The 24,069-nt window shown below is 37.7% G+C and overlaps 1 protein-coding gene across 1 annotated transcript in view; it reads left to right on the plus strand.

Annotated features, from left to right (window-relative positions):
- Window positions 1–24,069, plus strand: part of LOC122789096 (myosin-4-like) — a 232,205-nt gene that overhangs the window by 91,357 nt on the left and 116,779 nt on the right. Inside the window, exon 16 of the mRNA XM_044056296.1 lies at window positions 3,863–4,175. Within this exon, the coding sequence (XP_043912231.1) occupies window positions 3,863–4,175 (313 nt within the window). The remainder of the gene's footprint in view (window positions 1–3,862; window positions 4,176–24,069) is intronic.

Here is a 24,069-nt window from a genome sequence, read left to right on the forward strand (position 1 = left end):
CCAGTACTTTTTCTCAGAAAAAAATACAAAACCAATACCTCCAATAGTTGCATTATTAGGCAATAGTTAACAATACTGGCAGCATAGTAATGCAGCAGATAGTGTTGTTGCCTCACAGCAAGAGGTTCCCTGGTTCAATTCTTAGCTGGGATGCCTTTTATGTGTAGTCTGCATGTCCTCCCTGTGTCTGCGTGGGTTTCCTCTGGGCGACCCAGTTTCCTCCCACATTCCAAAGACATGCAGTAGGTGGAATGGAGACTCAAAATTGACCATAGGTGTGAGTGTGAGTTTGTGGTATGGAAGAAAGACTGCGGCAGGGCTAGCCATACAGTGGTGTAACCCTTGGCAATAGATGATTGTCACTGTTGAAATGACACCCCGACCCCATGTGCTAAAATAGGAAAAAGGTGTTGCAGATGGATGGATGGAGGCAACAGTTAACAATATTATGTCTGTTAATTAAAAAAATGTATACTGATCTACATAATGCATTCAATGTTTCTTATCAGCATCACATTTACTCTCATCAAAATCAAGTGCAAATAAGTAGGGATAAGTACAGATGGTAAATGCAAAGTGCATATAATGTGATTTAGCTACAAATGGGATTGTAGGGATACTCATGACAACGAACCTCAGTTATTGTGGAAGTGATGGCCCATTTTCACAATTATATCTTCTCAAAAATTTGAAGCTTCACTTCCCTGCACCACCTTAGTCATGTGTGCAAACACTAACCCTACTACATCCAAACCTACTTACAGGGGTACATAACAACGTTTCCCCTAACAGTACCACTAAACAAGACACACACATGCATGTACACACATTTCAAGCAAACTGATATGCATGCATACCAACACATCTATCCCCTTCTCTAGCTTTTAATCTAAACCTAACCTGTAAATACTCATGCAGACTTTGCGCACACACACACACACACACGCACACACACGCACACACACGCACACACACACACACACACACACACACACACACACACACACACACACACACACACACACACACACACGCACACACACACGCACACGCACACGCACACGCACATGCACACGCACACACACACACATGCAACTCTCAGTACTGAAACTTTCAATACCGTTGAATGATTAGGTTTTATTTAACAGTGTTTTTTAAGAGGAAGAGAAGTACCAATATCCTGGAAAAAAGCAGTGGTAGAGGGTAAAGCTCCATCAGATCCAGCTTCATACAGGCCCATTTCAATACTAAATCATGATTATAAAGTGTCTATAATGGCTAAAAGTAATGACAAAATTGATAGATACAGATCAATGTGGTTTTGTGGAAGGGAGGCAAACATTTGACAACATTAATAGAGCACTCATGATCCAGGGGGTAGCAGAATGTAAGAAAATACCATTGTTGTTGGTAGGTCTTGATGCAGAGAAAGCATTTGACAGAGTAAGCTGGGACTTTATGAGCAGGGCAATGAAAGCATTTGCATTTCCTGAAAAAATGTCTAAGGTTGATTAGGAGGATATATGAGGGATCGGAGGTGAGAATTAAAGTGGGTGGTGCTTGAGCAGAGGAACCTGACAGGAGTGTCTTCTTTCTCCTTTATTATTTGCATTATATTTAGAACCACTGGCAAAAAAAATAAGGGACTCAAAATTCAAGGATATAATTGCTATGGTAGTCAAGAACAGCTGGCTCTATTTGCAGATGATATTATTCTATATCTGACAAAACCAGATAGACATTATATTGCTGTAGAACATTTTGAGAGAGTGTCAAATATTTTTGGGGTACACAATTAGTGAAGCTGAAACAAAGGAAATTGCGGTAAATTATGTACCCGAATATGAATTGTTCCAGCAATATCTATATTTATGGGGACATGATAAAATGAAGGGTTTATGAGTATGGATTAAAAATTATTCTGGTGTGGCAGCTAAGGCTATGTGGGAAGGGACTAAACAAAAGATAATACAAAAACTAAGAAAATGGAAGCTTTATTATATGGATATGGATAGTAAGAAATAAGCAGTTAAAATGTTTTTAGTCCCATTAGTCTTACACAGAGGTCAGGCATATTTTTATCAAACAGAAGAGAAGTTGTGGATAGGAATTAATAAAGAGCTGAAGGATTTTATCTGGGAGGGTAAGATAGCAAGAGTCAAGTGGGATAAGCTGATTCTTCCAGTAGAAAAGGGTGGATTGGAATTATACAATTTGAAAGGGTATTTCAGAGCTACACAGTTAAAGCTCTTATACATACCACTAGCAGAAAACTATAATTCAAAGTGGAAAGGGATGATGACAAAACAATGGGGAAGCTGAAGAAACAAGGAGAGACTGGGATTTTGGATGCAGACCTTTAAGGAGCATAACAATAATCATACTGAATATTATATCTGTAAAGTAGCAGAAAGTATCCTAAAAATTAAGCCAGCATAGGAATAGAGAAAGAAGATTCTGCCAATATGGATGACTGCAATTAGGAATATAGACAATAGGCAAGGGGGGGCTGGAATTTATTGGAGAAAACTGGGAACGGAACCAAGGTATTGGGATCAAATAATTAAAGAGGGAAAGATGATAGAATGGGAATACACCAATAATTTATTTGGACTGTGAGTTAGAGATCACCTTCCCTGTGCTGATATCAGAGTATAGGCAAAGAGAAAGAAATAGGGGTCCTAAATGAAAGACCAGCACTGGTAGAGTTTTTTTTACAATATAGAACAGAAGCTGCCATTAAAAAATGAATAATTACTAGACCATATAAAATAGTGCATGATAACTATAAGAATAAATCAGATGAGGTTAGAAAGGATTGGAAAGAGAGATTGGATAAGCAATTCACAAAGAAACAATGGGAGGATATAGTATGTCTCCAAATATGCAAGATTTAGGATTTGTGCTTGGAAATGTTTACATAGATATTTATACACCCCAAGTAGACTCCAGAGAATTTTCCTCAGGTAGACAGCAAATGTTGGAGGTGTGAGGGGAAGAAAGAGGTAATTGGGAACATATTTTCTGGAGTGTGGTGTACAGATTTCTATGGAATGTTCAGATTTTTGCCACATATTTTTGATCAGTTTTTAATAAAATTGTGGATTTCTGACAAATCAGTAACAAATTATTAATAATTGAAGTTAGAAAATAATGACAGACATTTAGGTTTCAGACATCATACCCTTCAGAAAAGTCATGCTAATGCAAAAAAACAGTTATTCGATCAACTTTCTAAGTTTGTAAGAGCAATATTTAAAAATTGTCCCTATTTCTGGGCCTTTGTCCCTGTTTATTTATGGCTTTGTCCTGATTTATTGCTCTAAGAGGTTATGAGGTATGCAGGGAATATTACTCTTGAAATAAATACATGTGATTTGCTCAATTTCCATGAGTGAAAAAGCCTTGTTGAACTTAATAATCTGAAACTATTACTTTATGCCATAGATTATAACTCTCAGCTGTCTGGTATTTGCAGATAATACTGTTTTTTATAGTGAAATGATAGCATTCCATAAAATTCTGAGTGGCCCTGTAAATGAAAACTTTTTTAAGTTTGACCCATTCCAACTGCTGGTGCTACAACATCAGAGAGCTGCCATTCCCAAGACCCAAAGTCCTTAACTGCCACCATATTTGTGACTTGTGTGTAAAGGGAGCAGCCCGGCAGAGGTGAGACTGCAAGCAACCTGCTGACTCATTGAAAGTTAAGCCAGTTAAGCCAGTTAGTCAGTGCAAGCATTAGAGAGCCTTTAACATCTTCATCCTCAAGCTAAGCATTACAGATGTATCTTATCTTATTTTATTAATTATTGCTATATTTTTCTATCACATAAACTAACATTTTTTGTTTGTCTTTTAGCCTATGGGAATTTTCTCAATCCTTGAAGAGGAGTGCATGTTCCCCAAAGCTTCTGACCAGACCTTTAAGAATAAACTATATGATCAGCATCTTGGAAAGTCCAACAATTTCCAGAAACCAAAGCCTGTTAAAGGAAAGAAGGAAGCTCACTTCTCATTGGTGCATTACGCTGGTATTGTGGATTACAATGTTTCTGGGTGGCTGGATAAAAACAAGGACCCCCTGAATGAGACCGTCGTTGGACTGTACCAGAAATCATCAGTGAAAGTACTCGCTTTCCTTTATGCTTCATACGCTGGAGGTGGTAGTGAAGGTAGTGCTGTTATATATGTTTTATTGTGTATGTGTTCATTTTCAGTCCCCCAACAAGAAAACGTATATATGCACGCATACCTCTCAACTGTCCAGATTTTTGCAGAATGTCCTGATGTGTGCCTCATGTTTCTGGTCTACTCCTCATAAAATTTGTGATTTTCTGGCAAATCACTAGGATGATCTGAGGACTGAAGTCACTAAATAATGACATACATTTGAGTTTCAGACTTCAAATCCTTCATAAAACATATGTTAACACAAATCCTGTTACTCTTGCAACTTTCTAAGTTTATAAGAGCAATATTTAAAATCTGTCCCAATTTTTGGGCCTTTGCACCTCCATTTTGTCAGGCTCTGTCCAGATTTCCTGCACTAAGAGGTTGAGAGGTTTGGGTGCATGTAATGGCAGTATGGCAAATGAGCCTTAAACCTGACAACTGGTAATTCTATTTTTGCACAATATACTGAAATTAGAAGATTATGATAATTATTTTTATTTTTGAATTTACTGGTTCACATTAAGAATATGGCATATAACTTTGTTTCGGTAGCAACAGTGCTTGTGATACTGCGGAAATAGAGAAAAGAATTACAATGTAGGAAACAGTTTCATAATTTCAAAGTTTTATAGTTTGACATACTTGTTTCATTCCCAAAGGCCTTTAAGACACTGACTCCAAAATTCTAGGTGCATGAACTAAGGAACCTACCCAGTTTAAAGGCAGAATGGCCTCACAGCATGAATATAAGTTGAAAGTTTATTCTAAGTAGTGTCCATTGACAAAGAAATGGAACAACTTCTTTTTGCAGTTTGAATTTTACAGCTGCAAACAGCAAAGAGTTTTTCTCATAAGGAACATATTTATCATTGAGATCCAAATTCAGTAACCCCCATTAGTGCCTCATCTTGAAGTACCTCAAAAGCAAGACAAAATGTGTATCTTAAATATCTATAGGTCATAGAGTATCACAGAATAGAAACCAAGCATCTCTAAATATTTTGGGTATGCAATGTTATTTACTGCAAACAGTAATTTGTTTGGTTACTGCTTGGCATGTTTACTTTGAGCACTTTCTAATACCAGTAAGTTGTCCTTTGTGCAAAAAAAGAAAAAGCTGTAGTCTACTATTGGACTAACAACACTAGGATTTTAGGTGGCCTAGATTTTAATCTATCTATACAGCACAATAATCATAGTTACATAGTTACTATTTATGTATTTATTTCATTTATTTTACATTTGTTGACCGGGAATGGCTGACTGAGCCGAAGCCCTTTTTCAGCAGAGGCCCGGGGAGAAAAGCTTCAGTATATACAGATTACATTTAGTCATTATACAGATATTATATAAGTAGAAAATGGCAAACAGCTAGATTTCAGCAACAACATTTTTAAAAAGTAGTAGTAAATATAAAAAAGCAACATAGGAGTAAAGTGTTTTTTTTTTTTTTGCAATTTATTAAGGTGGGTTTGAGCATTGGCAGATCCATTGCCCTTTGAAATATTCTTTTAAAGTTAGTTTAAATTGTTTGGGATGTGGGAGTGTTCGAATTTCAAGAGGAAGTTTGTTCTATTCAATAGAGGGCTGGTAGCTATATACGTTGCACCCTGCTTTAGACTTGGGCTTATAGATATTTAAGAGGTTTTGGGAAGAGCTACGGAGGTTTCTTGAAGGAGCATAGTGGGAGATGACAGAGTGTAAGGCTGGACAAAAAGATGGCTGGTAAAGAATTGAGTGTATGGTTTGAAGCTGAGAGAGAAAGAGGTGAGGTAGCTCAAGCCAGTTTAAATATTTTAGAGAGAGACAGTGGTGAGATCTATAGGATTGTTGAGTTGCAAATCTAGCTACTTTGTAGTATGTAGTTTCAAGTCTAGCAAGGAGAGAAGTGTTTAGGTTAGTAAGGATTTGTGAGCAATATGTTAAGCAGGGAAGAAGGTAAGCATGAGTGAGGGCAATTCTAGCTTCCTGAGTGAGACATTTTTTATTTCTATACAGTAGACCTAATTTAAGGTGAGTTTTCCTGATATAATTGTTTATGTGGAGATCAAATTTTAGTTGATGATCAATTGTGATACCGAAGAGTTTTGAGCTAAATTCAACTACAATAGGGGTATTGTTAAGTGACTGGATAGTAAAAGTGGTCTTCATGTGGTTGGCTGTTTTAGGGAGGAAGAGTAAGAGTTTTGATTTTTTAGGGTTGAGGATGAGTTGGTTGTTAGAGAGCCATGTTTCCGCTGAGTTAAAGGAAGACTGGGTAGCTGATAAGAGTTCAGAGGGAGCGTTTGCTATTGTTATGACTGTAGAGTCATCAGCGTATTGGATAATAGAGGAGAGCCGACAGGAGGTATAGAGCAAGTTTGTGAAAATGTTGAATAGTAGTGGTCCTAAAATGGATCCTTGTGGGACATCCATTTTTATTGGAAGGGGAGTAGATAAAGCAGTGTCCCATCTTACCGACTGGAATCTATCTTTTAGATAGCTTGCAAACCATGCCACTGTATCTGGGGAGAAGTTGAGGTTAGACAGTTTGTTTAATAGTAGAGTGTGAGAAACAGTATCAAAGGCCTTTGAGGGATCCAGGAAGAGACAGGAGATACATTTGTGGTCATTTCTGGCCAGGGAAATAGTATTGAGAAAGGACAGAAGAGCAGTATAGGTGCTATGTTTTGTTCGAAAACTATGTTGAGTAGAAGTAGGTTTTCCTGAGAGAGATGTTCCATGACTTGAATATGTATGCATTTTTCAAGAACTTTTGACAGAGGGGAGAGGATGGAAATGGGTCTGAAATTAGAGATTTCAGTGGAGTTACTTCTTTTGTGGATAGGTAGGGTGTAGAACTGTTTCCAGATAGATGGTACTTTGGATTCAGAGATTGAGCGGTTTATAATGATAGAGATGGGAAAGGCAAGTGAGTGTGCAGCTGTCTGAAGAAAGTATGATGGCATGTTATCAGCAGATACTGAGCATGGTTTCAGTTTAGAGAGTAGGGTTCTGATGTATGGTTGTGGAGACGGGGTTGAGGGAGAAGGTTTTGGGGGGGGTAGTTGTTGAAGAGGAAGCTGGGCCTTTGGGGTTCCTTGTATTGGAACTATTGGAGTTAAAGAGTTTTGATATTGATTCAACAAAGTAAGTATTGAAGGTGTTGGCAGTCTCCACTGGTGTCTTGTCAGGGCTAGGGTTGGGTGAGGCAGGGTTTCCAGGATGAAGTATTTGGTTAATAGCATTCCTGAATTTTTTTTGGTCAGATTTTAGTATTGTAGGGGGGTTATAATAGAATTCTTTTTTATCTTTATTGATAAGAGTTTTGAACAGGTTTCTTTGTTCTTTATATCTTTGCAGGTCAATTGAGTCTTTTGTTTGTAGACATTTTTTCCAGAACTTATCTCTAGACTTCATGAGAGTTTGTATGTTTTTTGTTAGCCAAGGGGATATTGTTGCTTTTGTCCTAATTTTATGAGGTGGGAATAATGAGTTTATGATATCAAGAAAGGTAGAGTTGAAAGCTATGACAGCTTCATCTAAGGGGAGCTAAGTGAGGAAGTCCCAGTATACTCTAGAGATGAGGGTGAAGTATTTTTGGGTTGAAGTTAGAGAGATTATATCTAGTAATGTATTAATGTATCTGTGTGGTTTAGAGAGGTGGTTTGTATATCTTAGCACCTTTATGGGTGAGTGGTCACTCAAGGAATTGGGAAGGGTTTCTGGATTGTGATATTTGGAAGGAGCTGAGACAAGTATTCAATCAATTAGGGTATTTGTGGAGTGGGAGTTGTTTAAATGTATTGGTTTGGTAGTTAGCTGAGTAAATCCATACAGATTTATATATATATATATATATATATATATATATATATATATATATATATAGAGAGAGAGAGAGATTATCAAGCTGTCAATTGTCCTTCAGACCTTTAATACAGCAGTCACCTTCACATTATATTTATATTTACTGTCCCCAGTATAATCATCAACTAGCTTCTTATAGTTATCCAAAGAGACAGATTGCCTAACCCCTAATGGAAGTTCATTTCACAACCTCAGAAGACACTGAATTGTATATCTAGGTCTTCTTGCAGTTCTGTTATATTTCGTTTAAAAACATTTCCACTATATTTTATTACAAGGTATTGTTTTTTTTTTCAAATTAAAGTCTAAATCAGCCCGCCATTCCTCATTTACTGTAGCAGTGAAAGCCAAACACAGTTTGTCTGTCACTATTCTGTAAATATACTATAAAGTTATATTTGTTTAACTCTTTCTTTTAGTAAAACACCTCAACTAACTTGATCAATGCAATATCAATGAGTGATAAGGAACAAGATATTATATTCAATGATGGGTCTTATTATAGCTACACAAATCACTTTTACAATTTCTGGTTCACTGGAATAAACAGTACTAAATATTAATCCTAAGTTTCTTAAAGCATTTCCTTTAACTTGTATATGAAATTTAAATGTAAGATTGTTATATAAAATTGTATTAAGATCCTTAATCTGCTTAACAATTTCAAGTTCTTCCCCCATCATTATCCTTAATCTCTGATAATCTCCAAATTGTATTACTTTGCATTTATTATGACCGAATTTAAGACACATTTGTCTGTTTATTCATGAAGCATATCCAAGTACCCATTTAAATAATGCAGAACATTAGAATTATTAATCAATTTTAATCCTTGTTTTTATACAAATTCTGTATTATACTTAAAACCCAGGTGTTTATGAATAATAATAATTATACCCTGGAATACATTTACACTAGCCAATGTTACAGAATTCAGTCTAAAAAAACACATGGCTTAAAACAAGTCTTTGCCCTCTTTCTAGAAGTCGTGTCTTAATCCACTGAACCATAAATCTTTTACCCCCTAAGAAAGCAATTAATTAATGATGACATTATGAAGAAGACTATCAAATTATTTTGTAAGATCTAAATAAATGACAACAGCACCAATGTCTGCATCAAGGATGTTGTATACTGTTTTACAAAAGTCAGACAACTAGGACAGTGCTGACCTGCCCTTCATCTAAATCTAATAATGAACCATACTGGCAGTCTCTTTCAAGAATTAGAAGAGGGCACCTTTCAAAGCATTTGCAAAAGATTAGCAGGCTGACTAACTGGTTGATGATTCACCAGTTTGTTGTAGTACTCACTCTTATGAAGCAGGATGGGTCTACTTCAGACAATCGAAAACCCAGATTGTCAAAACTCACATCATCGAGATGACTTCAATGAAACCACATACAATCAAAAACTGAAAATATCGAACTTGACTTCATAGAAATTAAGGTATTTCCTGTTTCTCTGTAGCAACACTAGAAAAAAGAATGTGCATACCTCAATGGATGGTTCTCACATAGATATGGGTGTGCCGTGCCTGTTTACCCTTGTCTACAATGTGGTGCAATCTCAGAGTTGGTATATTTAATTTGCAGGGGGTGTGGGGGGGTGCAGGGGGTGGAGCCCATGTGCAACAATGTAGGACAGGATAGGTGTCCTGTGTTTTGGGCAGTAGGCATGATGTAGGTGGAGTTTGTGTACTTGTGTTCCAAAGGCTGTTTTTGATGGTCAAGTTCAATATTTTCAGTTTTCAGTGATATGCAATTTCATTGAAATTGTCTTGATGATGTGAGTTTTGATGATCTTGGTTTTTGATGGTCTGAAGTAGACCCAACAGGATACTACTAGCTAATGTCCATGAGGTAACATCAAAACAATACTGTAGGAAGTTATCAAAAATACAATAAGTCATTGTGCATGCAATTTTTCATTGGGTAAATAAATATTGCAGGAATTTCATCAGCTCCCATAATACTTTTGACTTTAACTTTCCTTAAAAGCTGTAAATATAGAGTCTATGTTCAGTCATTGAATGGGCTAACCATTGAATGGCTAAACATAGAAGAATAAGCATCAAATGTTCACTAAAGTAACTTTAATTTCATCAACAGGGTAAGTAACTACTCATCCAGCAGTTCCCCATCTTACACACGGAAGTGTTTCAAACCCACCAAAGTGTGGGACTTCGCCCATCCCTCCCCCACACCCCCTTACTATATATATATATATATATTAACTCCAAGACCACAGTACAGTGGAGAAAGTGGGTTTAAAAGACTTCTGTGTGTGAGATGGGGAAGTGCTGAACAAGTAGTTACTTACCCTGTCAATTAAATGAAAGTTCCGTGAGTGAACTTTCTATGCTTATTGTTCGATGTTCAGCCATTTGACGGTTATCCCATTCGATGGCTGACAATAGAATCATAAACATCATATCAGAAGGTAGGACCACCATAATCAAATCCAACTGATGACACTGGAAGAGTAATGTTAAATTTGGGTTCTACCAATTACAATTGTATGACATATTCATTGAAAAGTGTAATTATTTTTATGGTTTCTTTTTCAACTTTGACATCTACATTCAAGCGACCAACTTTGTCATAACAACTTATTTGGTTATTCACATATTTAACAAAATGTTTATTGTTACCCTTCACATTACTTAGATTTTCTTCATGTTAGCCTTACTGTTTCAGATAGCACTGTATAGTTTCTTAGCTGCTGCTTTATGCGGCTGGTTGCTGCATCTCGCTCTGTGTTTCTTGTATTTAAAAAAATACAGGTTTCCTATATTTCAGCAGCTTGGCCAATTTCCTCATTCCACAATGGGAGAGATAATAAAGTTTAATTCTTGGTTATCTATACCTTAGACTAGCTCAGATTTTTTTAACAAGCAGATGCTAGTGCAACCCATGTCTTATTTAAATTCTTGGTACACACTTTACACCATTCTACACCTTCAGTGTCTCTGCTTACCTGAAATGGATGAAGTGTACTGTTTGAAGCTTTGTGCATTCCTAACCATCTTACAATAACCTAGAATAAAAGAAATCAAATACTAGGTATTCAAAAGTGCATAGAGAGGGGAAAGCTCTAAAAATCAGTGAACAAGTCAGGATTATTCACAAAAAGCAAGTCAAGTGTATTAGCATGTGAGGAAAATGTAACCACTTGTGACACTTGTGTAAGAAAATGCCTATAAAAGATCTGCTTCCATAAAAGGTTTGCAATTGTTGGAATCCCATTTAGTATTTGGGTAGTTAAAATACCCTACAGTGAGAGTAAGTGAGATTGAGAACATTGGGAACTATACTTTATTGTAGAACTTTCTGTTTAAAACTATGATACAATAAATAATTTTAAATTCTGTTCCCTAACCATATCAGCTACTTTAGTTAACAAGAATTTTTATGAGAAGACAGTGTTGAGGCTGATAGCTCTGCGATAACTAAAAGAATGATACCCCACTAGGTGAAGAAATATATAAGCACTCACATTCAAAGTACCCATTCAGATGTGTATCAGCACAAATCACCCATTGCTATGTCTCAGTAATAATGATGTTTTCATATGCCTTTTGGTAAACCATTGCTTGGAAATCATCTAATTATTTAATCAGGGCTACTCTTAAAGAATGATTAATTTCTATAACTGGCCAGTCACTGCTTACGTGGTTTCTAACTGTCTTAAAACGCTCTGGATACTTTAAAACTAAGATGAAATCTGTTCTTGCCAATACTACTCAAAAATTATGTACAAGACTTTCCAGGTTTGTTATAATCTCAATATTGTTCTCCAAACAAAACTTCCTCGATCAGATGTTATAATGTCCGATTTTAATAAACTGATAATCATTCATGTTGGGAGAAGGTAAAATTTCACTGAAACAAACTTTTGTCTTATATTTGCCACAGAGCTCTACAATTCAGTATTCTTTTTGAAATGCATGGCATAAAGGAATATTACTGTAGTCATTGATTCTTGCAAGCACACTGACTGCATTAAAAGACCAATTATGTTTGAGTAACCTGTCTACAAATCAGGTACATTTTTGAGGTCTAGTGCTCCCATGCAAGAAACTCCTATTCTTTTTCCTAAATTACACAATTGTCTGATGACTTTGTGAAGCACAGAGTTGCCTATTTCCAAATTTCTTTAAAGGGAGCTCCTGCACATTTTCTGGATGCCTCAATCAAACAGTCTAATTTTGGAGGCACAACATTGCCAACTATTTTCCTCTTTTTTAACTTATGATTAAGGGACAGAGTTGTCGGACTTTGACTTGATTCAGCATTAGTATAACTTGTGCATTTAGAAGCTCTGTCACTATACCTAGTTGCCTTCATATCATAACTCCCAGCTTCAACCAAGACTGGCTGAGAAGAGTGAGCCAGTGAGGGGGCACATGACCTTGTATCATCATAAGAAATGGTATCATGATAGGCAGAGTATAAAACCTCAGACCTTACTAGTGCAAAAGCCATGTTGTGTAAGTGCATCAACATGGCTTGTCAAAGTCAGGTTGATTAACTTAATTAAGTGTGTGTACACATTATTAGCTGGAGGTACAATATATATAATGAGAGGCTCTCTGAAGTGTATGCGTGTGCAACATGAGTTGAAATTCCATATTCTAGTGGATAGACAACTTATGTCTGAATTTGTACTTCACTACGCATAGTACAATGAGCTCTCCATCACTCAAGCCACATACATCCTTCCTTAACTGTTTCAACTGAATGCCTTAATCTTCTAAATAAATATCTTTGTTACATATATTGATGTTTGGATTTGAAAATAGGTCTTTGTCAGTGCTATACATTTATGTTTAATGCACTGATTAATGGCAGCTTCCTCTAACAGTGACAAAGTCAGGCTTGAGCAAGTCTGTCCATTGTTTAACATAGCATTATACAGTTCTCCAATAAAGTAAAACCTTAAAACAAGTTTACAAATTGGAAACTAATTCAAATCTCTTAGGTTAAATGTTTACAGTGACTGGGTCAAACTAAAGCAGTAACATGCATTGTGTTTGCAACAACATGCTATCTTTCTCACCATTCACTCCTATAATGCACATCATGGTAAGGAGCTAGATGTGTTCTGGCATCTTTGCTTCACATGCAGAGCATGCGATCAGTAGAGCTCATGACTACTCCCCGATGCAGCTCACTTTAGAGTTTAAGGTCCCTTTTGAGTTATCTAACCAACTGCCTGGCTAAAAACACAAAAACAAAATAAAATAATAGAAACAAATTGCTGCCTAGCTAGTCATGGCACACATCAAATGTAAAATAAAGTCAGAAAGCACTAAAGTGTGATTTTTCCTACTTAGCAAGCACAGCAGGTAAAGCAGTGGCACTACAACACAATCAAAAATGCTTACAGTGAAGCATACCTCTCAATCGTCCAGATTTTTCCTCATGTTTTTGGTCTGTTCCTCATAAAATTTGTGGTTTTCTGGCAAATCACAGAGGATTGAAATCAATATACAATGACATACATTTGAATTTCAGACTTCATATCCTTAAGAAAATGCACGCTGACATAAACCCTGTTATTCTAGCAACTTTCTAAGTTTATTAAAGACATATTTAAAATCTGTCCCTATTTTTGGACCCTTGTCCCCACATTATTTTAGGCTTTGTCCAGATTTTGTGCACTAAAAGGGTTAGAGGTATGCAGTGAAAACTTACAGTGAAGACTCACTAAATACAAGAAACTAACTGTTGTCCACCCTTGATATGCCATAAGCCAGATACTTATTTCCATGCATACAACATCAAGCTCAGTCTTCTCTCTTTTCAACTAAAACCAAATCGAAGTGTGGAAAAAACAATAATCATTTTTATGATCCAATGAAACCAACAGGTCATTGGTATAAATACTTGGGATTTAGGTTCTTGAACTATGTTTCCTGAAATATGACTTTGTTTATATATATTTGCTCTATTGCCACTTCCCTGGTTCCTGACCACAATTAAGCATTGCAATACTTTGAGCCACTTGTCTATAAACTGATTCCAGGTTATCAGGGGAACACCAGTATGATGCAATGATGAAATGTAATTTGACTAGTACATAATCCTTAGAATTCAGACAACTTATTGCCCACACTAACTGGTCAATTAGCATGATGGAGAGAGAGATTCTGATTCAGTGATATGGTAAAGACACACTGAGAAACATCTGATTAACTGCTGAATGCCATGTGTCTGAAATGAACACTGCAGTGTCAGACCTGACCAAGATTACTGCTGTCCCTAGCAGCCCTTGCATTGCATTAGCAAATACATCTCATACACACACACACACACACACACACACACACACACACACACACACACACACACACACACACACACACACACACACACACACACACACAGATTCAGTAACCATCATACACACCCCTACAGACATGTATAGACATATTTATGCACATGCATGCACTGGCACACATCAATCCCCATGGCTCTCCTGTACTTACCTGCACTGCAAACACCCTAATAGGAGAGAATGGGTGAATGCCACCTTTTGAAGGTGATCACCAGATTGCCGCATTAGCATGCAACTTCCCCAGGTAGACTACTCTACTCACTAAGGCCACCGCAACAGGAATATCTCAGTGGCAGAGCAGTGTCTGAATTAGAAAGGCTTACTGTGATGTGGAAACCTTCCAAGATAAGGCTTCTACATGAAAATAAGCCTTTCTGAATTCACCGCATATGCTTACTTACTCCTCATATTATCTATTTATTCATATATCATTTCACAGCATGGTTTCATCTCCTGAAAAATCACACCTCTTTATTCAGATTTAACTTTCACTCTGTCTGAAACCACAATAAAATGAATTATTATTTAATGGGAATGCTCTGCTTCCAATTTTAGTTCAGTACACATCAGTCAAGAAGTAAATCGTGGGGTATCCCACCATCTAATTTGGTAGTTGCACTGAAATAAGGATCCACGCAGTGACGGAACACTTTAAAAACTATGTCCGTCATGTTTTATCATCACCAAATGGTGAAACATACAGACTGCTTTCTTTTAATTTCAAGAATGCCCAACTGCAAATAAACTAAATTTTACATCTTATTAACCATGCCATCTTTGAATTCACAGACAAGCTTGTCCTATGTGCTATAAAGGTTTCTTGCATTTTAACTCTGCTGCTATTATTATAGTGGCAGTGCCTGTACCCATGTAGTGCAATGCAAATACATTGCAGCATAAGTAGGCATACACAGCACATTGTTAAATTATAATCATTGACTTATATCATCTCAAACCAACAGAACAATGCACTGATGGAATTTGTATTACATAATCTCATTATTTTAAGATGTCAAGATATTTCTTTTTAAAATAAAATCACTGCTTAACAGCGATGTACCAAGACAGGGCCAATTATAATTCATATATTTAGCCACAATAGGAGACTGTACTGGGTTTTGACCAAACAATGCTCCCGCTATGAATAAAATATGAATTACTTACTGCTTGGTATAGTATATTGCCAGATGATATCATAGTACACTTATGTCAACAATGTCAGAAGAAAGTTATGATTCATAGTTAAGGTGCCATTTATACAGGCACATTTTTCATAAAGTGTAAAATTTTGTACATTTTTAGAAATACCTCACCAAATAAATACTGAAGATGAAGAAATAATAGACAAATGATTAATGATTCACACGTTCAAAGGTTAATACTAGGATATTAATCCAGAGAACCATTAGCATTTTAACTACAATATCCCAAATCATATGTACCCACTGATTTATACCTAGGGGCCAGACTTGGGGTGTATTTATGATTGTCCATTTATTCATCCAGTTTACTCATAAAGAGGGTCGGGGAGTTATATTTGCTTTATATCCAAAGGAAGTTTATTTCATAAAAGGAGGGATTCTCTGGAATATATATATATCTCACCAGCAAGTCCTAGCTATATTTTGGTAGAAGATAAGATTTCTTGAGTGTGTGTATAGGCTGTTACTAGCTTTGCAGATGTGCAGGAGGTTGTAGAAGTATGGATCCTTCAAGGCTCTGTATTTATTTATTTGACATTTGTTTACCAGTAAAGTCTGACTGTGCCAAAAAGTACTCATTTTCAGTGGAGGCCAGAGGAGAAAAGTTCTACAATTACAATTTATCAAACATCAATTATAATTTAAATCACAAAAGTATCATGTAACACTACAAAACATAGGAGTAAAAAAATGCTGTAATGAGAAAAACACAGGACATATATTTCATAGCGTGTAAGTTAGATGTCACCTCTCAAGAGGCTGTAAGAAAAAGAAAAGAGAGAGTGATTTAAAGCAGTCTGGGTAGCACAAAGAAGACATACCCTTGATTATCTTAGTGAGGAAACACTGCAGTTTCTCAGGCTGGGTCATACGTTTAGAGAAGTACATACCAAAGAGGCCATTATACTCTATTATCCACATGATGAAGGGAGAGTAGAGATGAAAGAAATACACCTGGTGATTAGCCTGGCTCACTAAAAGGATTTTCTAACAACAGTGGCATATGGTGATCAAAGGATAGCTTATTGTCAATAAAAGGGACCAGGTCCCTAATGAATAAGTCTTGGCATTTAGTTTTAGGTCATGGTCCACGCACCACTGATTGGTGTGTGTTAAGCCCTCTTGAAGAATCTGGAAGTCAGACGGTGAGTTAAAAACATCTCCAACTTTGCAGTCATCTGCAAACCTATCCAACCACAGGCCTGTGAAGTCATACTTGACATCAGAGAAGTAAATACCTAAGAGAGATGATCCTAGAACCAATCCTGGGGAACCCCACTAGTAACTACTCTTTTTGAAGAGAACTTTCTTTGCACACTAATAAATTGGGTTCTGTCAGTTAGCCAGTTTGCTATCAGGAGGGAAAAAGAGGGGTCTGAATTTAGTTTGATTAGATTATCGATAATGGCAGAATGTGGGATGATGTCAACAATCTTGGCCAGGTCTAAATAAGCAGTGTGAACTGATCTACCTGAGTATGACACATCAGTGACTTGCTCAAAGAATCTCATCAGGTTTAGGACTCCAGATCTGGTTTTAAGAAACCCAAACTAGCTTTGGTCCAAGGCTCATAGGTTGCCTATGCCCCTGTTAATAAGTTCCATAATGATGCTTTTCATTGCTTTATAGATATGACTGATAAGGCTTAAAGGTCTACAAGTTTCATGGACCCCCTCCCCCTTTGTAGAGTGGGATGACTACCATGGTTCTCCATTCCTCTGGCATGAATCCACAGAGAAGCTGAATATGAATAGCCTTAGAAGTATGCCTGCCAGACAGTGCTTGATGCTGACAAGAAGGCAGCCTAGCATATTATCAGGACACATGAAGCCTGTGTTTTTGGCCTTTGAAAGAGCATTCAGAACTTGCTCAGTGGTAAACAGAGGTGGTAGTTTTCATGAGGTAACAAGTTAGGGAAAATTAGGGGCAGAAAGGCGAGGAAGGTCAGAGTTGAATTTGTCTGGTAATATGCTGGCTATATCCTTAGAGAATGAGTAGATATGTTGCTACGGTGTATTACCCTGAGCAGTGCTGGGCATTACCACTACATTTTGTAACACAGCTGAAGAAGGCCTTATAGTTGTCCTTAGCAGAGGAGGCAATCCTGAATTCATACTTACTTCTGGAGGATTTGAAGTTATTTATTGATCTTCCTGGCTAAGTTTCTTCTTTTTATTGTATAGTTTATTTCTACTAGTGTTCCACCACAGGGGGTTCTGCCTGAATTTGCCATTGTATTTATGTCTGATGGAGACAGATGTCTAGATGTCACACTTTGAGGTGGGCATAAAAATTATCTGCAAATGTGGCAATGTGTGAGATGGGGTCCCTGAGGTGAGGAGGTTACTTAAATTTCATCAGGCCACTAGTTAGCTGGATTAAATTTGCCTTAGAGTAGTTTCTAAAGACAGAAGGGTTTTGAGGTAAGTCATATTTTATCCTCATAATGAATATTACCATATGATGGCCGGATTTGATCAGTGATATGGCAAATGTAGATGCTGTATATAAAGTATCTATATTGGTGAGAACCAGGTCCAATATTCTTAATCCCTAGTCTGAACTTGAACCTGTTGGTTTATGGTGCTGGCATAAATTTAGTCCAGGAATCTCTGTACATATTTATTTGAGGTGATGTATGTTTCCAAATTAATGGAGGGATAGTTGAAGTCTCCTAAGAGTACAGTGTCAGACTCGATAGGGATGAATGTCAGTAGATATACTTCATGGGCTGCAGGTGACATGGGGTGGCACAGCAGCTGGCTATGGTATGGTATAGGGATTTATTTACCATGAAAAGGATATGGAGGAGGTCAAAGCCATTGTCCAGGTTTATGAGTTTGGAGGTGAAATAGCTTCTTAGGAAGAAAGACATGCAGCCTCCAGCAACACTGTTATTGTCCTTGTAAGGTCTCAAGGAGTAAAAGGCAATGAAGCATTTCAATATTAGGATGCTACCTCTGCTCTGAAAACTGTTTCAATAACTCCGGACATCTATATTTTAAAGAATTAGGAATGCTTGTGTGACACCCCCCAGTCTGGACCACTAATCAAGGAGCCTCAATCCTCACCACTGACAATAGAGAGGGACATTCACTTGGAATACAAATTGCTACACTCAGTATTTCCAGATGCAGACCTCTCTGTATCAAGCACAATTTCCCTTAAGAGCACACAGGGCACAAATTCAGTCTGGGGTCTGGGTGTCTCTGTCTCCCTACAGGTCCCCAGTAAGACTCCCCAATGGCACAGCTGTAGGGTTAGGTCCTCAGCTGAGTGTCCAACCCAAGTCCTCCAGCACTCTTTCTGTGAAACCAATGCTTCCTGTCCCTGCTCCAGGTAGCCAACACACACACTCTTTGAGATTTAAGTTTCACACACTCACACACCTGGGAAAGGCTTGCACAAATTTACTAGATATACCACCTTCTGTCCAGATTATAAGGTAGTTTCACTGCCACCAGTCAGTTACTATAAGCCTCTTAAAAGAGTATCCAAGTATACTGAGTGAAGTTAATATTAATACAAATGGTAATGTTGACCAAACAGCAAGGCTTTCAGGACTGGCCAGAGCTATCACCAAATAAATATATGCAAATACTCTCAAAACTTAAATATTTTTCTAAAAGGACCAGACACAATGAGAAATTTAAATATAGGTTCATAGGTTCATATGATGATACTAGGCTATTGGCCCTGAGGCCCTTATAAGGCTAGCCAAGAATTTCACTCATGTTCTCACAAAGTCAGCACCTGTTTTCCCTGTCCGGCAGAGACACAGATGAGATCCCAGGGGTATATTTTCTGTTTCCCATCCAGTCATCCAGGTTTCTCTTAAAGAGGGCTAGTGAGATACTCTGCTTGACATGGAGAGGAAGTCTATTCCACAGATGGGGGAGTCGTTGGGACACAAATCTCTCCCACCAACAAGTTCTATTAATGTCAGTCACAGACTAGGTTGAGACCTTGTGTGCAGGTAGCGCGAGTGGAGTTTGACTTACAGATTTGCAGCAACTCCATCTGAGATGGCCTTGTATGCCAGACACAGGTCACCTCTGAGCAGTCTGTATGAGACTGAGTAGAGGGGCAAGGCTTTTAGCCTATCTGTAAAGGATAGGTGTTTGAGACCCTAGATTATCCTGGTCAGGAACCTCTGTGGTCTCTCCACCTGCTGCATGTGCTTGGCATGGTACATGATGAAGGGGCATTGTACTCAATAATGGGTCTGATAAGGGAGGAGTACAGGGATGTTATGACCTCCTTGTTATTGGATGAAATACCCTTACTTATGAGGTAGCCCACGTAGAAAGTCTTCCGTACAACAGAGGCAACATGGTGGTCAAAAGTCAGGTTGCTATCAAACTGGGTGTCCACGTCCCTGATGACTGATTGCATGCTTAGTACATTGTTATTAATGTGATGCATTTCTTGGCATTCAGTTTGAGGCCATGCTTCTGGCACCAGTCATTAGTTTGGTTAAGGCCCCCTTGGAGGATGTTCACATCACTAGGGGAATTTATGACAGTGTCCAGCTTGCAGTCATCTGCAAACTTGGTCACCCACAGACCACTGGTTTTGGCTTGCACATCAGAAAAGTATATCCCAAACAGTAGAGGCCCCAAGACTGATCCTTGGGGTATACCGCTTGTTACGGGTCTACTACTAGAGGTGGCTTCCTCTATTTTGACTGAATGGGTTCTATAAGTGAGCCAGTTAGTTATCCATCTGGTAACATATTGGTTTATGCCTAGCTGTGAGACTTTATCTATTATGCCCAAGTTGGAATAGTGTTGAAGACTTTGGCTAGGTCAAGATAGGTGGTATGCAGTGTCTTGCTCTCATCCATGGCTTTGCTGATTGTTTTGAAGAAAGCGATCAATTTCAACAGGAATGATCTCTCTTTGACAAAATCAGCCTCCCGTATGTGATTAAGCATTTGGAGGTTTCTAATGTCCTTGCTTATAAGGTCCATGCTAATGCATTACATGACCTTGCAGATCAGGTTAGTTAGGCTGATTGGGCTATAAATGCCTGGGTCAATGGATGCTCCACCTTTGTGCAGAGGGATGATGTGGCTGTCCTCCACTCTGCTGGGATGAAGCCGGTGCACAGGCTTTGGTTGAATAGGGTGCCTAGTGGTGCTGAGAGCTCTTGCCTAAGTTCATGTAGGGCACAGCCAGGGATGTTGTCAGGTCCCATGGAGGCTGCATTTTTTGCCTTTGAGATGGCATTAATAACCTGCTCCCTGGTGAGAAGATAAATAATAAAATAACATGAAAATACTAAATATCTATTTACAGTAAATACCAGAGTTTCATTCAAAGGAAATATTAAAAATAACACAGATGGAAGGTTTCACACAATTATAGAAAACAGTATTTAGCTAGTCTCACTATCTATTACTGATTGACTAAAAGAATTACTGTTCCTACTTACTAAATAGAGCAAGGCAAGATACTGTGGGTGAGTGGTCCTTGTTTTCAGATGCAAGACAGAATACAGAATGCTGCTGCAACTTCATTCTCTTCTGTTATTAGACATTATTTCTCTACAGAATGACATCACATACATCTGGTCATCTGACTTTGTTTCCCCCACTATCCCCCATCAGTAGAAGCTGCCAGGGTTTAGCACCTATGTGCTACAATACACACTATACACTTAGCTAAGTTTTATTAAAGCATCTGGAAGTCATAAAACAGTAAAACCATTCCACTCTTCCTACAGGAGCTACAACCTATTCTCTAGCACAGACATTAAGTCTCTGGCTCCCTTCAAAACTGTGGGGTAACATCTTTATGGCTTAATCTATAAAGTAATTTAATTTCATGAATATTTCTTTCAAAGTCAGGTGGATTAACCTCTTCTCTACCAATACATGCTGTTATAATGTATACATTTAATTCAGTTACAATAATACATGTACATTTAATTTCCTTCCAGCAGGGTGCACTGTTGATATATTTTAACACAAGCAAACCTCACAAGTATATTTTCAGCACAATCACCTGTACAAATCAGTTTGATAATGCAAATGATATATAATTATTTACAAAATTCCAGCTAGCTGTGCTGGCATATATTACACATCCACTGCCCCACTTCTCCTGGCATGGCTGGCAGTACTTCCTATTATCATCACAGCCTGTAAGAAGTGTAATGTATTCTTTAGGCTTCTATCATTGAGCAGAGCTATCTTTATATAGTTTTGATTTTGTTTGGCTATATAGGTAATTTAAGGAGTTTGACCTTGTCTAGAAAAGTCACTACAGGACAGGAAAAAAATCCTAGATAATATACCAAAGCCATGAGGATAGATAGGCAGGCCATCCTTAGCAAAGCAGCCATCACTATTTAACATCTTCTCCTAGGCTTATATATATTGGCTCCCTTTAGAATGATGCCAATAGCTAAATCAATAACTGATGCCAGTTATCTTTTGTTTGCATTGTGGCATCACTCTAGCAATAGTAGTTTATTGCTCAAAACTAGTTTCACACCAATTTCAGATGCATATTTTAAGAGCTCCATCATGTTTCTTTTTATATGATCCAAGGAGATATGCCTCAAGTTATTCACCCCACATGTAAAATGACCATGTCATGTGTATACTTAGGGTGAGGAGACTTGAGGGCCATAGTGACACTGTGGATTCCGGCACCTGAAAGGCAACTAACTATCATTATGTCCTTGCTCAGCATGATGACTGCTACATCTATGTGTCTGACTATACTGTCACCTATGACTAAGACATTACCAGATATACTGCCTCAAACCTTACTGCCAGATGATTGACCCACTTTTGTAGATGTGTTCTCTGTTAAGTTGCTGGCGCATTAGTGCAACAATGAGTGCCCTGTATACCAAAACTTCATCTAAGAGGCCTCTGTAGTTTAGGTAGGATCTTTCTAAGTACCTCAGCATAAGAAAGTTTATTTGTTTGTAAATGACACTGTAGGTATGGTTGTGTTAGGTGGGTGTTTGAACTGACAACATGCTATTTACAATCTATAGTCTTTGAAAACTGGGTGGCCTCTAAGGTTAGTAGATACTTGCATTGAGGACCTAGAGAAATAAGTAACTTACACATCAAGTGCCACACCACATTATTTCATCTGTAATACCACATAGCCATTTAAGTGCCCCAACTTGAAAACTCGAATGAATAGAAATAACAGTGGGAGGAGTTAAGAAGGAATGCAGCATATAACCCTTACATATTTATGGATAGAAGGAACAGTGGCAGAAGTTAGGAAGGAATGCAGTGCAAAACCTCAACATATGCATGGGCATTAACAACAACAGGAAGAGTTAGGATGAAATGCAGTGTTCAGTAACATGTTTTTTACTTGTTGTAGGAGTTAGAGGCATGACTACATTCTAATGATATGGGAAGTGTTAAGCATGGAAGGAAGTGAAAACGTGAGAGAAGGTAACTGGTGAGAGATGTAGGGATGGATGGATAAGTTGAGGTTATAGAGTCTGGATGGGACAGTCAAATGCATGTATACAAGCTTTTGATACTATGAAATTAAACCTACATCATGCATTCATAATGTACTTTTGCAAAGATCTTCCCTGTTTATATGAATGCATGAAGTTAAAGTCCATATGGACAAATAAGGTAACACACAGTACCTTTTTGAACAATACAAGGGTTGAAATAATGGTTAAGGTATTTATCTTACAGACAAAAGGTACAGAGTTTGATTCTCACTAAGGGATACTGGCTAGGCTTAAAAGTACTTACCCATGAAAGCCTATGAAAAATATTTATGAGGCCTGGGGACTAACATTAATTGGAATGTTGTTATTTAGTGGCAATATATGCAACTATTCTGTACAAATAATTTTATGGTACAAGACTCAAGGTCTCACAGCATCTAAAACATGCTTATCAAGAGAACATGTCATTCCTCATTTAAAGTATATGGTATGAGGTATAATGTTTTTTGCATTGTGCCATACATCAGTAGGACAGATATACAGGAGTGCTGCAAGGTATATAGATGCATAGGCAATTGCTAGGCTAGCAGTTTAGGAGACCATTGAGGAGCCTTACCCAATTTCTCATTTTCCATAAAGCACTGGTTAAGCGACTTGTTCAGGTTCACACAATAGGCAAATAGAAGCTGAGAGAATTAAACCTAGGACCATAACAAACCAGTTAACTGCAAAACCACGTGGTCTTTTGGGAGAAAAATGCTTTATTTAAGCTCAAAATGGTTTGCAATGTTTGCAACAAGTTTCTTTTTGCAGTACTGGAAAAGGTTAATAGGAACCTGAAGGGTGGACCATGGGATACTGTCAGAATTTAAACTGATGCCGCAGTTACAAGTTAGTGCATTAGGTCCACCAGAGCTTAATTGGAATGTATCTATTACAAGTTCTCTTAAACTTTGTGCTATGCAGTTATTATCATGCAAGTTTAAACAGGGCAGAATATAATTTATGTTACTGTCAGTGACAGGACAATGGCTACATATGGTGGACACCTACT

This window comes from Protopterus annectens, chromosome 14.part0 (assembly GCF_019279795.1).
Source record: "Protopterus annectens isolate FY-2018-M chromosome 14.part0, PAN1.0, whole genome shotgun sequence".
NCBI classification, from domain to species: Eukaryota; Metazoa; Chordata; order Ceratodontiformes; family Protopteridae; genus Protopterus; species Protopterus annectens.